The sequence below is a fragment of the Tubulanus polymorphus genome, chromosome 2 (assembly GCF_964204645.1).
Source record: "Tubulanus polymorphus chromosome 2, tnTubPoly1.2, whole genome shotgun sequence".
Taxonomy (NCBI): domain Eukaryota; kingdom Metazoa; phylum Nemertea; class Palaeonemertea; order Tubulaniformes; family Tubulanidae; genus Tubulanus; species Tubulanus polymorphus.
Genome location: NC_134026.1, coordinates 4,931,642 through 4,950,186, shown reverse-complemented (window position 1 = coordinate 4,950,186; position 18,545 = coordinate 4,931,642). Strand labels below are relative to the sequence as shown.

General features: G+C 36.5%; 1 protein-coding gene across 1 annotated transcript in view; it reads right to left on the bottom strand.

Moving 5' to 3' along the window:
- LOC141900523 (receptor-type tyrosine-protein phosphatase delta-like) overlaps positions 1-18,545 on the bottom strand; it is a 135,809-nt gene that overhangs the window by 11,554 nt on the left and 105,710 nt on the right. Inside the window, exons 9-19 of the mRNA XM_074787445.1 lie at positions 18,184-18,284; positions 16,766-16,970; positions 8,945-9,232; positions 7,483-7,788; positions 5,793-6,101; positions 3,700-3,897; positions 3,024-3,116; positions 2,283-2,576; positions 811-1,101; positions 374-474; positions 26-245 (exon numbers count right to left, since the gene is read on the bottom strand). Of these exons, the coding sequence (XP_074643546.1) occupies positions 26-245; positions 374-474; positions 811-1,101; positions 2,283-2,576; positions 3,024-3,116; positions 3,700-3,897; positions 5,793-6,101; positions 7,483-7,788; positions 8,945-9,232; positions 16,766-16,970; positions 18,184-18,284 (2,406 nt within the window). The remainder of the gene's footprint in view (positions 1-25; positions 246-373; positions 475-810; positions 1,102-2,282; positions 2,577-3,023; positions 3,117-3,699; positions 3,898-5,792; positions 6,102-7,482; positions 7,789-8,944; positions 9,233-16,765; positions 16,971-18,183; positions 18,285-18,545) is intronic.

Below are 18,545 nucleotides of genomic sequence, written 5' to 3'. Positions count from 1 at the left end.
GGGACGCGCTGAAATGAATACTAACTGGATGGTTGAGTTTCCGCTCGTAGACGAACGGCTGGACCGCGTTTCTGTCTCATGAACACCACCGACAAATTGAACGTATACGTGAATCCCGGCTTCAAGTCGACGATCTTCGCTTTCAGAACGTCGGCTCCGAATTGCTTTTCTTTCATCAGATCGGCCGACGTGTGTTCAACGCCTTCTTCGTCATCGCGATATGTCTTATCGCCCCAATACATCAACTAAACCGGGTAAAAAGTATTTTGTAATGATTCGCTACCTGGTTGCAATGAAGCGATCCAACTTTCTATCAGTTTATCTACTTCGGACTCAGATTTAGCAGCCCTTGCATTTAGAAGTTTTGACTTACCACATATTTCATAACTCCGGTCTGTCGAGGCTTCGACCATTCTAGGCTGATACTGTTCTTCGATCGATCAACTACGACGAATCTTTGCACAACATCCACAGCTATAAACAACACAGTTATTAGTCACAATCAATTGTTAAATAATTGTTAAATTATTTGCAGTGTTTTCAGCTTTAAATCCAAGAAATATTTTCGAGTTAACATCTATTTATCTCCCAGTTAGAAAATCAGGGTGGCCACTTTCTGCCAATTTACAAATTCCTAGAGTCAAACACATATTCAAATTCCCTGAGTTTTATTTTTATCAAAATTTTTCGAGTTTTCGATCATTTATACTAGATTTTTCTGATTCCCTGAATTTTCCAGGTTTTCCCGATCAGTGGCCACCCTGAAAATTGGAAATTTATCTCATCGGGAACATTATGAAGAATACTCACGCTTGCTGACAGTATTCACGATTATCGGATCAGAAAAATTTCCGTATTGTCCATCGATGGCTTTCGTCTGTACTCGCACCGTGTACATGGCGAGCTCATCGAGCCCATCTATGTCGACAATACTGTACGGCGGGAAATCTTTTTTCTGCCATGTTTTGACTGGTTTGTCAGCTTCATCGGTGTAATACACACGATAGCCGGCAACTGTAGAGTAAAGCGGTGCATCCCAGCCAATTTCCAGCTGCGATGGAAGTGGCCGCTTGATGACAATATTTTGCGGCGGAGGTGGTACTGAAATTGGACAACGATAAATGCAAGTTATTCGAATTTCAAAACAACTTGCGCAATCGCATTGAAAACTCGTACGCGTAGGACCCTTCACAAAGCTTTTTAAGTCGATTGTTTCCTAGAATGACGAGATTTGATATGAAATTGCTATGATCTACACTGTTTGACGATCAACTATTCTAATGTGTGACTGACAATATCAACATCAATGTTCATGAATTAGGCTGTAGTAGGGCTTTTTACCATCACACTACACGGAGAATAGAGCACGAAAGCCTTTGCAAGTCTTCGCAAGACCGGACCTTCAAAGGCATCAGTTGATGGCAGCAATTCTTTTTGCGAAAATAATCGGTAGCCAATTAAAAATCTTGCTGGTATCAACTGATATTCATCGGATGAAAACGATACATTATTTGTAAAACTCCCTTCAAACAATTCGTATACAAAAATATCTTAAGAAGCGACCAATCAGAAATAAATAGCATCCATGCACCGGAAACTTTATAATGAGATCCATCAAATATTCATGCTTTTGTCGGTTGCACTGATTTCGACATTTTTATGATAAAAACATTCTGCTTGCAACAAGTTCAAATATGTAATAAAGAGCACAAAACATGAAATTAGATAGCGTTTTACCTCTAGAGATGTACCGATATCACAGGTTTTTTATATGTGTATGGTTGTGTAAAATGAATGCGTAATGACAAGGTGAAAATGAAGATATTTTCTATTCTACCTAAAATGTTGGGAATGAAAGTGAAAGGCACATATATACATATATATATATATATATAGTGTGCCTGCTGTTGAAAAAAAATTTGCATCAAGTGTATTGTCGACAAATAAATAATAGGAATCTAAGCAGCAATATCTTGAAAAGCTTAAATCGATGTTTCTTAATGAATGTGAAATGTCATTTCGATTTATAGAGCATTATTATTAATGTCGAATATTATTATATGCCGAAGACTTCATACAGTATATTTACGACAACACCCTCGATGCATTGCGCTGCGAAAAACGTTAATGACTGTTGCTGAAAAAAGACGCTGCAAATGATGGCGAAACACACGCACACAAACAAGTACCTAGGAGGAATGAAAATGTTCGTTAAAATGTTTTTATTCATAGTGTCAAAACGAGAGTACACATGTGCAGACAGGTCGGAGGCCACAACTTACATGCTCCATAAGTGTGAAACTCTATAGTGTTACTCCAAGGTCCGGGTCCTTGATTTGTGAACGCTCGGATAATGAACGCGTAAATCGTGCTCTTCTCCAAGTTCGTAATTCTTATCGAAGTTTCCGTCGTATTCTCGTCAAACGTATCGGCCGGTTGATGTATTTTGTAGTAGTTCACTTGGTACTTGACGATTTTTCCCTGACGCATTTTCTTTGCCGGGAGATCCCACGTTAATCGCACGGTGTTAGCGTTCACGCCGATAATTGTAATGTTTTTCGGCGGACCACCGGGAACTAATGAAAATAGGAGATGGAAGAATAATAGAGATAGAATCAAGCATCATACAGAAAATGCGTACCATACAAGTGCATATATAGACAAAGCATGGACGATAGGATCGTTCTCATGGTGGAAAAGGACTCTAGAGCGACATGTTCAGGGTAATTACTAAATCAAAAGCCGCTTCCTCATGAGACAAAAAGCGCTTGTCCATATAAGGTATGAGCTGAAAGCATTTATTTGCATCTCAGCCAGCCTTATCGAAAATTCAGAGCAAACACTTCTCTTGAAATCAAGGCGCAGCTCATTGTCTATATCTAGTTTGTGATTCATAGATAGGTATACTTTGCTTATGATTGAATTGCATGATGCTAAATGGCTGTTTTGTACAAGGGATACATTCTCAGAGCAGCAGTTTACATCATAAAGCTAGGTACAGTGGTACGGGGAGCATATCTCACCTCCATCAGGGGTTTTAATGTATCCGATAGCTTCATCACCAAAATCACGAGCATTTTTGGCAGCAACACGGATTTCATAAGTAGTTCCTTTCTCTGAAATGAATTATGAGCATCACTGATTACTATTTCATCGATGAACCAAACTGTAGATCTAGTAGATTTAGGTAGTTAGGCTGTAATAGCATACAACTGGTTTAACCAATTTAGAGTTACCATGAAACAGGTATTTATGTAAAACTGGGTCAAGTAGCTTTGTTCTGGGGGCAGTTTCAAAGTTGAATTCCTTAACCCTTTCCGTGCTGACAAATTAATACCCTAAAGTGCTTGAGAAAATGTGAAAATTTGCAAAAATTCCACCCTAGTGTGTTGAATAACGGGAATAGCACTATAATGCGTCTACACCGCGGCGCGGTGTATCATTAGTTACTAATATTTCACTATGTTTGACAGGTGCTGCCATCTTTCAAGAGAGATAATTACTAATTACTTAAATCAATACACCGCAGCGCGGTGTACTAGAAAAACCCATCACCGATTTATACACCGCACTGCGGTGTAGACGCACTGAAAGGGTTAAAGTTCTATTAGGTGTTAGCATGACTAATGAAACTGTGAATTCATTTTGTGAAACAGCCCCCTTGTCTATTTTACCAGGGTAATGTAGGACGACACTCACCGAGGAATGGAGTGGTGAAAACATAATCGTATCCACTGACAAAAAGTGCCGATAGAGAATTCTCGTCTTTAATACCATAGCGAATACGGAATTCGGTGATGTCACCATAAGTCTGTTTGGGCGTTTCCCAGGACACTTTCACTGCCGGAGGATCGTGCTTTATCATGTCCAAACGCAAATTACGCGGCGGAGATGCAACTGAAAATAAGTCATGTACGACATATCGTAAAAGTACGAATCATCACGATTATTAATCAGTGACATTTAGAATAGAAAGTGGTGCGAAGTGCGGTTACATGATATCAAAAGCTTGAAAGAAAGATCGGGATTAAAAGGACAAACTAATTCCACATCATGAAGTTTCAATTTCATATATCAAATAATTGATAAGCAATACATGAACAAGACTTTTATACCCCGGAATGATATAAGTTGATAACACTCTACTTTACGAAATGAAATATAACATAACATCGTGTGGAATTAGTTTAAGAATAATAGAAACAGGTTACAATTTATGTGCAGTCTTGTTACATATTATATACAGTAGCGTTAGGTGTTGGGCAGAGCGTGGTGATCATAGTTGTCAGCAATCATTAGAGGTAAGCACGGGAATAGCTGAGCTAGATCAAAACAAAAAATAGATTCATATATTAGTAGCATTTCATTATTAATATTGTCAGTTAGTAATACATATCATATACAGTTGTTAGTATGTCTTGTAAATGTATAAAATGGGCTACAATGTTATAGCGTTCAGCTCACGCATGAAAAGACTCAAGGTGGTGGAAGTATTTGAGTGGCATTCATCATTTCAATTTCATCCATGACGTAAATCACAAGAAGAAATGTAACTGTAGATTTCATGAGATATAAAAAGGATGTATATATTTGAAATATCGAAGTAGTAGATCATGCATTGAGAAAAACATAGCTACACATCGATGTCATAGAAAGCGAAGTGAAGCAATGTTGAAATGCCGTGTCTTGCAATATATTAGTTTTGTTTCTGTGATGTTGACGCATTACTACATTTGTAACATTCCAAACGTTCTTCAATGCTTTAGAACATTTCTTTGTCCTACACGTTTCAAACATATAAAAATATATCTCAAACAGGCGGTGTAGTATTCTAACAGGTGAAAGCTGTTATTTGTGAGTTTGAGATTTTCATTTCGTTCCGTCTGTGAAATGTTACTTACAAGATTTCTGGGCAGTATTCTTGGCCACTGATCAGAAAATGATATCGTAATAAAAAAGACAAAAAATGTATATAACTCACTAAGTAGTCGGTAAGGTAAGAATATCGCCTAATGTTAAAAGCGATTTATGTTGAAAAAATCTGTGGGATTGTTTGAAAAAATATCATAAACAATCATAGGAAGCAGACGAACACTAAATATGTAAATATATTTGCAAAATTTGAATATGTAAACAGCTAGTATTACTACACAAACAACACAGTATATAATGTATCCATGCGATAGATACAATGTACATCTATTTGTAACAAACGATAAACATGCAATTCAAGATGACGGAATCAAATTGTTTAACCCACTACAGCCAACTTGTAAATCTCTTAAGAAATGTTAAAATAGATATTCATCAAAGATTGATAGATTATCCAAATTCTACTCTCTGAATGGGATCAATTCATTGCATTTAGATACATGTGTAACCCTATTATAGTCAAGAGTGAAATTTCAGTGCTTATTCGAATGTAAAAGTCCCAAAGACAACCATGTGACAATCATTGATTTGGCAGTGTTTATTGTGATACTGGGGGAGTAAGTGTTTACCTGCAAAAAATCGGACGAAACAAAAGAAGCCTATTTCACATGTGTTCTTTTATTAGTTAGTAAGGTGAAGATGAAGCAAAGCTTTGTGAAGGTTCCACTCGCAAACAAGGCAGGTTAACATATCATTATATCATCAGGGTATCATTTTACTTATTATACATTCTAGTATTAGACAGTGCATAGCAATTAGTAATTACAGATTGAACTGGCTCTCAATTTAAAAGATCTCAAACAATTCAAATCAATCAATCAATCACTTATGGCTTAATACGGACTGCATTATTTACATACCTGCTCCTTTGGTTCGTACTCTTTTTACACTGGATCGAGGCCCATCCCCTTTACGTGTGTACGCATTCACGGCAAAGTGGTAGTACGCGCCTGGTTTCAGATTGGGGATGACCGTCTCTGTATTATTGCCGAGTAGATCTTGAACTTTCGGCAGTCGAAGAGGATCGTCGTTCTCACTGACTTCCAAATATGTCACTTGGTAGCCACGGATCAAGCCAAAGTGTTCATTGTTTCGAGGCGGTCGCCAGCTAAGTTTCACTTCGGTAGAGCTTAGAACTTCGGCACGCACCTTACGAGGCTCTCCAGGTACTGTAATAGATTGCCCATGGGCAAAGTGGTTTACTTTGAAAAAGGGTATTGCCTATGAAAATTTTTTTTTTATAATTCTCGGGTTCTAAGTTCTTTCTTATATAGTACTTTATCTTTTTCAAATAATTATTTTGTGGTCAAATAAGGACAAAGACATACATTTGTTTACGGCGTATTCCCAAAATTAGGAAGGGTACAGGTAGGAAGGGAAAAATTTTATTACGAAAAATTATTTTTCTCCAATATGAAAACATTTTCCCCAATATGAAAAATATTTTTTTCAAAAATAAAATTCATAATGTATCAACAATCACTCAACATGGTGGATAAATGTGGAAAAAGTTTTGACCTCGCCGAGCAAGTTTGCTGCTTTGGTATTTCTAGGTTATGAGAAATATCATTTATTACAAATTCTAATGTAATAAACTGAAAATTGAAGATATTGATAAAGAGTTAAAAATATCAAATATTTAAAAATTGAAAAGTTTCTATAGTCATTAACGCAAAACACTTTAAAGGCTTCAAACTATCATGCAAAATGCTCAAATCATATTTTCAGAGATAAATACAACAAATGCAAGCAGTTAGTCAATCATGCAAGTGAGATAATGTTAACAAATACCAAAATTAATCATATCACACATAAACATCAATACATTTCAGAATAGGCACCAAAAACCATTACTAAAACTATTACAATAGTATATCAAATATCAATATAGATGATATACATTATATAAAGATGTATAGTCATGCAGCATGCAATAACTACCAAGATGTACAGATAACCAAACCAAACCTACTGGATACAAAGGTGTGATAAGGTGAGAGGTTTAGGTGATTGGAGAAATTGGCAGCATATCACGTTTGGGGGCTTCTATCGCAAAGCATCAAGTTCAAGGTCACATACATCGCAGGTTTTTCCGTTTAAAAAGTAAAACAAGAAGTGGATGATACTCAAAAAAAAGTTGTTGATTTGCAGTTACAGTGCGTTTGTATGAGACTGATGAATGCAACGAATAAAGAAGATTTGTATAATTCAGATATCAGTCAATGTATCAGTAATAACAATAATAAGATCTAGCAACTACAATTGCTGAAATTCTGATATTGTTCACAGGGTGCCTTTGCTTAAGGTTAACGTGCCCAAGATTGATGGTTAGTAAACAAAACAAAGTTGTTAGTCAGATCAGAGTATGGAGGCATATGAACCATCACCCATTTTGACGGGAGCAAAAACTTTCTCATCACTGGCAGCGAATTCTCGTTGTTCGTTCGATTTAAACTTTTGATCTTAACGAAAAAGTTTTTGCCATTGTCGCCGGTTATTCTAAAGCCTTGCACTGTAATTGTTAAGTATAAATATATGGGTCATACATACCGGACTCATCGGTACGAACCAGTATCGGCTCGGACCACGGGCCACTTCCGACCCTTGTACTGGCTAGGACCCAGATTCTATATTCGCTCCATTTCTGTAGATTACGAATGATATGGGACGTTTCCATGGCTTCAACGTTAACTCGAGTCGCGGAGTCAATGCTACCGCTCTTTGACTGTACGTATTTGATGGAATATTGCGTGATTTTGCCGTTTTGGAGATTTTTAGGCGGCGCTTTCCAGCTTACGAGGATGGTCGTTGAATCGAGAGCACGGCCGGTAATCTCTTGCGGCGGGGCTGTTGGAACTAATAAGTGATGTGGGAGAAACAAAAATCAATATGAAAATAGTCTATGAACGAAATATATCGAGAAAGATTCGAGAGACAGAGCATAAATTCATGAATACGTAAGCTGAAAAAGAAGTGCATTCAAAGTGAAGAAGAGGAAAGGACATCCGTAGCGCGGTTAAAGCACATCGTCCAAGAAAATAAATACATTCATCAAGCGACACATCTATAAATGACCCTCGATGATAATCATCGATTACTCGAGGAGTGGAAGAAGATTGTAGTCGGAATCAAACGAAATCAATGCATACGAAGTGTGATATATTGATTATTGGAATATTGTAGTTGAACAAAATGCATCATTGATAGAAATTGATAATTGTGATAGTAATGATGCATGCATTCAGGTGTTTGTGTGATCATGAATATATATATATTTTCTTGGACAAATTTCTTCTTGTCATAGTGAATGGTAATTAACTATAGGGATGTACATTTATGAACATCTATGATTCATATCAAAAACTCGATAGCTTTGTGATAGATGTATAAAGGGTTTTCCGAAAGAGAACTTTTATCGTACATTCCAACGATGAATGCTGATATAAAACTGACGACGAGTTTCTTAGCTTTAAGCATATATCAATTGACATGCCGGACAAAATGCTAGAGATGAGCATACTTCTGCGTATTTAGAATAGATGCCCTGTCGGATAAATCATGATGTAAAATAGTCATAACAAAACTAATAGCTTTACAAATTTGGTGTTGGAATCTTATAGATTTTTCCCAAGATAGTGTCTGTGTAAGCAGCACCTTGAGCATTTTCTCAGCGCCAATTCTCACATCTTTAAACTTATGTCTGAAGTCCAAATTGTTTAATGTTTCTAGTGATGACCATTTTACATTTTCTCTACATAGCAATGCTCGATATCAACTTAAAAACACTTCTTGATTATATTTGTAGTTGACTGACTATACATTTGAAATACTGATTTTTGTAATTCATTATCAAATAATAGTAATCATAATAACGATAATAATAATAATGATAATAGTAATAATAGAATGATAGATAGAAATAACTGAATCGATAAACATCAATGGATATAGCTACGATGTACATTAAGTCCATTCAAATATAAACATGCGATATAGTGATGTAGGTACGTACTGAATGGATCGGTTTTCACAACGATCGTTGGCGTAGATACGCCTTCTCCGCGTTTGGACGTCGCCGTAACGCGAATGTTGTACTTCGTGTCGGGAGCCAGGTCGACTAACAGGTAGTTTTCTTTAGGTGGCGCCACCGTGATCCGCACGGCGCCGGAATTGATCGAGCTGTTGAAGTAGATGTCGTACTTGATGATGCTTTCGCCGCTTTCGTCAGGTTTCTGCCATGACAGCTGAATTTCGCTCGGAGATACGGGTACCCCTTGGAAGTTTCGAGGCTGCATGGGGACTGTGAAATAGAAAGATCAAGAAAAACCATCAAAATCTGCAAATATTTTTCATTTGCCAAGAAGAAAAACATACATTAAATGTGTGTTGTATTTTGTATGCAATTAACATTGTAATTAACTTTGTATTGTTCAGAATGAATGAATTTGATGATTGAACATAGAAGGTAATGATTAACAAACTGCACGATGTTGAAATTAAAACTGTTAATTGAATATGTAGATTAAGCTGCAGAATACAAAATCAACTGAACTAAAAAAAAAAACTATTGCATTTTTGATCGTTGTGACTTCGAAATTTTGCGCCACGCCACATAGTAATGGCAGTGGTGCTAATGCGATACAGAATTCCGACAAGCTGTTTCATCGGAGATTCGTTCAAAAAGCCACTATTATTGCCATGGAAACAGACATTGCAATGAGAGGTTACGGTAATTTCATACAGTGACGTGATCCACTTGGCTATTCTACGCTGCAGCTACATCTAGTATGCATATTTGAAATGAAAATAGTACACACAAAAGTGAAATTCTGATGGATTGATGTTTCTGTGAAGAACATGACGATATATACGATGATATCGAATGTCAAATGTCTTCATGACATATGTGTGTCAGATTTGAATAGTGTGAAGTCTTCTGTAAGCCAAAATCTAAATAGGAATTATGTTTCGTTGTAATTAGGCGATGATGATTTTGATATTTCATTTGATATGTTGTGACAATTTTGAGAAACGAGACTTCAACTGAGCTAGTTATTCATAGTTCTATATAAGTGACACGGATTTTTGTATCCGTTTATCCTAAGCATCACCTTGACCTTGATCTGACATCATGCCACCTTACAAAAAATAAACGAATCAGAAATGATTGAAGAACTGTAAAACACAGTTTTAAAGGGTCCCCTGATGAGAGGTATAGAATTGTAAAACACACGGAAAAAAATCTAATGAAAGAGAATTAGCCATACATAACATGAGAAGACATAAAAATCAAATACCCTGAAAGAGAATTACGTGATGTGATTTACAAGTACAATGATAACATACACAAAAATAACTTTCGAAAAGTCAAAAAGACCAGATGATTATATAGACTGTAAACAAATACTCGATTGATGAATATAAATACATATTTACAAGAGTTGACATACATATGTAATAATATGCAGTTTTTTTTGTATAGACAAATCATTACTTAACAAGGCACAAAAGTCGGACAGGACAAAATGATTACTCGCTGCGCACACACGCACACGCACGCACTCACTCGCACATCGCAAAGTTAGACAGTGGAAACATGAAGCAAGGCGGAGAAATGTTGATGACAGAACTGCAGTTTAAAACAAATCCATTTTTGTTCGTAAAGTGCCATTTGATCTATCACCTCATAAAACTTGTGGAACATTCTTAGATACTTTTTGTGTATTCGAACATATAAAATCTATGAATGTGTTAGAAAGTTATTGATGTTAATATGGATGTATAATGTGTATCTGCCAGTGACGGATAACAATATTTTGTAATAGGGAACCAACAAGGCTCCCGTGGCAAGCAAGGATCCACCAGGTGCGCTAGTAGTTACTCAGTCTTCCGCGTTCAACTTCTTCTACATTTCAACATAAACTGAATGAACTTTTCTCTTAAATAAATCAGTTATTTATGAAAACTATACCCATATCCGAGTAGAGAACTGAATCTAAAAGTATATTTAGTGGGTGATGCGATAATGTATGGATTCAGGAGCCTAAAATATCAGTTTGAAGTTCATTGACAATGAACTGATTTTGACAACGAAAGACTGAATGTTCGTCACGCCATCTGGTGGAATTAACTAGTGTTGCAGCCACCCATTTCGTGCAGAACTGAGTTTTTAAGAACGGCCCATTTCAAAATTAGAACCGGGTTCAAACGATAAATAAAGCAGGAATGTCGTCGCTATTAAAAAGAAATGCGCACACATCAGATTCAGAGACGCGGACAAAACAATTACGGTCGATCATCAAATAAATATTGAAATATCGAATAATGAATATAGTGCACATGAAAACTGTTCACAACATTGGATCTTAAAATCATCAGAGAATCGGAAAAAAACACGAATAGATGCATATCATAAGTATTCTAATACAGGATCATGCGTAATGACACTGAAGAGAGAGAGAGACTTCCTTCGGGACGTCGTTTCAAAATGCACACTTTTCATCGAATCGTTGAGAAGCTTTCGCATAAATTGTTCATGCAAATCGCGCTCTCGAGCTGATATTCCGGCGCACGCGATTTCGTCACGGAGGTATAGTTAATGTGTGAATGAATTCGTTCATCAAGTCATGGTTCGCGCAGACAAGTATCGGACATTGATCTTCATCGTTTACGTTACATACGTTCGTTTTACGAGGCCGCGTCGTGATTAATTTTCTTCACAGAAACCGCACGACACTGCCGTATTCTACGCCGTCGACTATAGTGCGTTTATAGAAAATAATTCGGATCTTAGATCGAAAGAATATCTAAATAATAACGCTATGATTGATAACGAAATAGCTCGCATTTTACCAGTCCTTTTTAGGCGTTAAATGATTAATCCAAACATCTAATACACCAAACTAATGGATTTCGAAGCAATCTATTCGGGATCAATACTCGACGAGCTTAGGAAATGATGGGGCTTCGCGATTTCTCCGTAGATTTTAGTCAGATTCGATGACAGTGTGCATTCTGAATCAGGTGGAGAGTATTTTGAATGTTTGTACCACATTGACCATGCCAAATATATCGTCATTACTATCATGCATTTCGTGAATTCACTTCGGTGGTTCTATATTGCAAATAAGATATATATACACACGGTAGTACATTGGTGATTAAGAGCGGGATTGATAGAGTGGAAACGTATCATCGAAACTCGAAAAAAGAGGGTTTTTTGCCAGAAAAAATCGTTAGTTACTATGAATATTATTCATATATACATCAAACTACTACTGTATCGGAGAGAACATGCAAATCGCGATATTGCCAGGTGCTTTGCGTGGCATCCGAGAGTTAGTGACAATCAGAACAATAGTGCAAACAATATAGTAATCATATCAAAAGTAGATATTCAAAACAATCTACCAAATAACGGTGCGACTATAACTTCCTAGGGATGCTCAGTCATGGCTTCCGTCATGCATGAAAAACCCCCGGTACAAATTTGAGCTTTTGATAAATTTCTGGATTTTTTTTTCGCTTCATAAATACATAAATATATATATATATATTTCTTGTATAAGATTTGATGAATTTTTTACTGGGTGTTTATTTTGGTAGAAGTTTGTGGGCGATGACCGCGGCGGGTATGTGGTACATATTTTCATAATTGGGTGATTTGGATGATATTTTTATGTCGATATATATAGATATCATATTTTGGCTAGTTCCTGTATCATATTTTCATTTCAGATAATGGTGGTGAACACTGAAAAAATTGTGGATAGACGGCACAGTGGACGAAAGGTCACTTTGGAGGTAATGTACAATACTGGAAGATAAAGATTGACAAGAAAACGTTAAACAAAGTCTTCGCGAGACCTATATGTATATATATAGTACCTCGGATCCATGTATTTATAGCTCACCTGGGTTAGCTGATGATGGTACGAGGGGAAAAACAAAATGAGAAATAATTAAAATTTGCAAATAGTGATAGTGATGAATGAGTTGACATTGAAGGATAGAGAGAAGGTTGCAGAGTACTACTATATCTATCATCGTACATGGAGATTCGTTGTAAGAGATGTATTTAATACACAGAGTACCAGGTAAATATAGGGGAAATTTACTAATCATATTGCATTTCACTGTTTATCAATTATCAATCATTTCTAGCAATGGCTTTTGATCACAAAAATTAAATTTATTCAACTATTCTTAAACTTCGTTTTTTTATGATATATATTATACAGATAAGTTTACGTTTAATTGCCCTAGCATGTTTATTAGAAAACATCAAGATTTTGAAAATTTCAGCTTAAGTTTAGGCAGGAGATTTGGATATGAGCATTCAGCGTGGTATTCATAGCAAGAACAATGTTCTTGGACCACGACGCAAGAAAATTTCGGCTTTGTGAAATTGGTGAAAATCAGTTTGCATGCAAGTACGTAGACTGCTTATAGGTCATAGGTTTTTGAAAATTATCGGATAAAATTTTTTACACCATTTATATATTAAAAAAAGAGAAAATTTTGAGATTTGGATTTTTTTCAGATAGATCACCATTTATCGTATTTGAGAACTACTTACACCTCGAAATAAACACAGTCCGAAGAACTGCAATATTTTTTGAAAAATAGATCATCAATTAGCTTATAATATTTACATTCGTTTTTGGCATTTATGTCGTAGAAGGCGAATATCAAAAACGTCTAAAACCACATTTTGCAATAATACACAGAAAATGCTGTAGATCGACAACGAAGAATATTTAGTAGCGGTAGTACAAAGATAGTAAGTAGAATACTATTCTTAAGCACGTCATACAGACTTATAGTGGACTGAGAGAGACAAAGTTCTTGAAGTTCATAATAGATAAGCTGAATTTGAGTTAATATCGAAATGCACATGTATAAACAGGAAAGTTAAGTTAGTAAAGGACTCTGCTTGATACATGCAACCAGTGCAGTAGTAGTAGTAGTAGTAGTAATAGTAGTAATAGTAGTAGTAGTAGTAGTAGTAGTAGTGGTTAGAGTATATAAAGAAAGAATATGAAATTTCTGTTTGCATTGATCATAAGTGTTCATATATAATAGTACTGAGTATATAGCTGTTTCATGTTGAAGCCTGAAAAATGTCTCCCAAAATAGCAAAGCGACCATTTGCAATGACTGTAGATTCAATGCCTTGAATTATTTATGTCTGAAACATACAACTGAGAGCTCTCAGCCCGGAAAGTATGAGCGATCTATGTGGTATTTTTTTCCCAATTTTTTTCACGTAAGTTTTCAAGACTCGCATTTGGAAAATCTGTATTCTCGATATGAATGGTCGATGTGCTTTTTTGAGATGAAGAATGAAAAAGAGAATTGTAATATGGCAGATGGAGATAGAGACCTGTATGGGAGTAAGAAGATGTTTCAGATTAATGCATATCATAGTATGTCATGCAAGGTAAATCAGTTATAAAATTGTTACATATAACCACTGAAGCCTCATCAAAGCCGTCCAAAAATTCTACCAAACACCGAAGATCAAAATATGTACCATTAGGTGGCTGTAGATGAGGCTTTGAAGGTTTTGATAAGTTTAATGTCCAACAAGTTAGAATTCTAAAACACCTGCGAAATCTGTTTCGAAAGTTTTTCGCCTTATTGACCTAAAAGCAGTGGCGAATTACAAATCAAAAACTCAGCACATGTTGTCAAGTGAATGCCACCATCGATCTGGAATTATCTGATTTCGAAGATTTTTTAAATCCTGAACAGGTGTGAGCAAATATTCTCTGTAAAAATTCCCGGTGTAAGGTAATGAGAAGCGAAGATTATGTAGTTACAAAACGTAGACATCTGATTTGTTCTTCCATCGAAAAAAATCTACATAATCTTCACTTTCAAACAGTAACCGGATTATTATAAGTGATGTTTATATTAGTTATTGTGGAGAATGTTCGTTGATCATGCATCAGGGGGTGGTGTTCGCATGTTCATGTGGAGAGAAAAACCTGTAATCATTAACTAAAAAAAAAAAAACAAAAAAACGGTAATTCATGCATTTACAGGAATTGAACGCGCGTCCGGTCGGAGACTTGCAGCCCGATCCAAGATTAGTCCAAGGCATATTATAATAATACAAAAGAGAAAACTTGTTTGTTACTAAAGCAATAGGACTTTATATACTCATGAGGCTTTGGGCTGCTGAATCAAATTAACAAATCTTCAATTTGGACTAATCCGTGGATACGTAGAGCTAGAATTAGTATGTCGGTTGTCATAGATTTCTCAAGTTACGACTACATCATGAATGAGACACCTAAATAGAAATACTTTGATGGTTTTTTCGAAATGCTAAAGGTTGTATGACATTTGAATAAAATCAGATTCAAAGATGACTTTCATGTTATTCAATTCATGCCTGAAGTCAGGAACTATTTTTACGGTTCAACTAATCATCAGAAAGATGCGCCGTCGTATCTTCCGAGCAGACTATGACGACTTCAAAAAAGGTAGTAGAACGAGTGGGCGCATTACGTCGACGAAGGTGGCTGAAAGTCTCCAACCAACATTCACGTAAGAAAGAGGACATATACATGGGCAAAAAGGAGAAACAGAATATTCATATCATATAGGACGAGATCGCTGTATGAAACATATACGTTCGCATTCCTGTAAAATATACCTGGTGTTGTTACTATTATATCTGGTGGAGCTGTTACTACGTTGTAAAAAGATCATGAAATTTGTTTGTTAATCGGTACGTAAGCGAGAGGGGATGGACGGAGTGGATTAGGCATTAGGCAAACAGAAAACATAGTTTAATTCGCAGACGCGCAGGCACGTTTTCGTCCCATCGGAGGTCAAATAAGTGCATCGAGTTGTTCATGAAAGCGTGCCTATACCCGACTCTGGAGGGGAGTTGAAAAATTTTCTTCGAAATGATTTTTGATAAGTGCATACAGTACACAGATATCTATGAACGATTGAATATGACCAAAAATTCATAAAGACTAGTCTTTATGAATTTTTGATATGACTTAAGAACACTGAATAACCCTCCAGACAATCACGTGCTTCATTTGCGAATCAAAAGTATCTAAAAAATCAACGGTCATCTAAGTACTCGATTATGAAAATAATTCTAGCAGGATCATATTGATTATCATCAAAATCTAACATGCAGATGATTCTACCATGCATCGCTATTTCGTTAATTATTGATAGGGGATCGTTCGTTCGTTCGGATTTTGAAAAACAAAAAAGTGCAGGCGCTTTAAACTTCGCATGAAACTGCACCACATTCACTCATCATTCCGTTCACTCATTCGTCAGAGACGGCGCTCTGGGGGCAAAGTATACGACTTTTCGATCTGCAAAGTTTCAATAAAATCGTCCTCTTCACGAAGCAATATTGAAAGAAAGCGTAAAAATTTCATTGAACTCGATGGGAAGGGATATTGATATGTAACGACAGATTTTTCATAGCAGACGCAGCCTTCGATCGATCAATCGAGGTAATGACCTCGGAAGATTACCATTCGCCACGTCGTCGTCGGGAACAGTTCTCTTGAAATTCGACGCCCTCAGGTACCGTAGGAAAATGGCTTTAAGTCATCATAGATCTGTAAACAAAACTTTTGTATGAATACAGTAACGAGACGCTCTAGGTTTTCCATCACCAGTCGGCTGTAAGTCAAAGCTGAAATTCGTAATTTGAAAATATCATCACTAGAGTCATACAATATCATTAAATCAAACTCATATGCATACACATATCATACAGGGTTGATACAATCATTTATCTTATATGTACTTTTCAATGCAGTAAATTGGGGATATTTTGGCATACCTCCTTGTTGAGTTTTCACTTTGATCTGTTCGGACAGCGGTCCGCTTCCGACGCTAGTAAACGCTAACACGCATATCGTGTACGTCCTGTTGATCACCAAATTACCAATTGTGGTCAGTTGAATGTTGTTGTTGTTTTCGACCACCTCGTGGTCCCACGTACTGATCGCTAGCTCGGGCTGCAATGTGTAGAATACTTTGTACCCCTGAAAAAAAAAGAACGCCATATTTACCTCAACATCTCAGTAAAACATCCATAATTCACGCAAGCTCAATTATATATTTTTTCTTCGTCACTTCATTTCTTATTTCTTTGAGCCCAATGCACATGACGCAAGGAAACGTGGAAACATAGAAACATGGAATCAAACATGTTTGATCATGGAATCATTGTATTCAGAAATCTGTTCCTTACACGACACTGGAAACGCTTGGAAATATCTTTCTGTCTCATGTTTCCATGTTTCCCTGCGTTGTGTGCATTGGTCTCTATACGCTCAGGAGAAGAACTGGGTACCCGTAATACGTGACCTACATAAAAATCATCGAATGCTGAAAAACTGAGTTACATCGAAATTGGGCTTTTCATTTCAGATCAGATTGATAGATCTACTACAGGTGTGGTTAATAATATTTTGTTCTTTTCTTTCTAGATGCACACGCGCGTGTCTGTCAGATCGATATTAGAAAATTGTTTTTTCTGGTTCGATAGCCGCGTTGACAAGACGTTCTCTTCGATATCTACAAAAGACGCGCAAACGCCTTAAGTTAAATCACAAGGGGTAGAACGCCGCGATAAGTCGGCGCCTTGAAGTGTCGAGTGAGCGAGATTAATTATTCGCATCGATTTTCCCAGATTGATTTCTGTCGTGTTATCAAATGAGACAGGTACACGGAAAATTAGAAAAATACGACAGATGAAGAAATTTCCTTTGATAGATGCGGATGGCGGAATTAGCGCGGATGAGATGGTCGTCGTGTGTGTGCGTTTACATTTCTGAATATAAACACAGACGTGTAAAGAACAAATTACATTAACAAACTGTGTAGACACCGAGCGCACTGAAGATGATTATTCAGCTAAAGAGCTGTTATTTTCGAAATCGATAAAGAAATTGCTAGATGCTCGTCTATCACGTTGAAATGAAGAACCGCTCTTTGTAGCAGTTGTTATTCCTGAATATCAGTTGAGCATTTTCATATGTAATCAAGTGCAATCTGTAGATATTTGAACAGGAAGGTATTTTGTCTAGTCTTGCTTTAGATTGCTTATATACCAGAAGAACCTTGGATTCACACATATCGCTCTTAAGTTATGCAATACCACGTACCACAATGTTCCAAAACGACCTGACAACTGTACCATAGACTTTCGGACAAAAAAGTGGACAGAATCATAGCAGGTGTCAAAGAGCTTACCTTGATTACACCATTTGGTATGAGTGGCTCATCCCATTCAATAAGCACAGTACTTGAGCTGAGGGGTCTTGCTCTCACATTCCGTGGAGGGCTTCCTGGTGCTGTTAATAATATAAACGAATATGCTGGTCAAATACCCACCAAGGCCTTAGTAAAATCAGAATGTCTATTTAAGATTTAACTTGAATCTGATATTTATTTCTTTTCAATTCATAAGAAAGTATCTTACTCTGATAATTATTTCTTTCTTTATCTGCAAGTGATTAATTAACACACAAACAAAAAATATCTTTTCATCTATCATGAAAAAGAAACAAAATTCTTTCTCGAATTTTTACTCCATTAAAAGAAAAATGAATCAA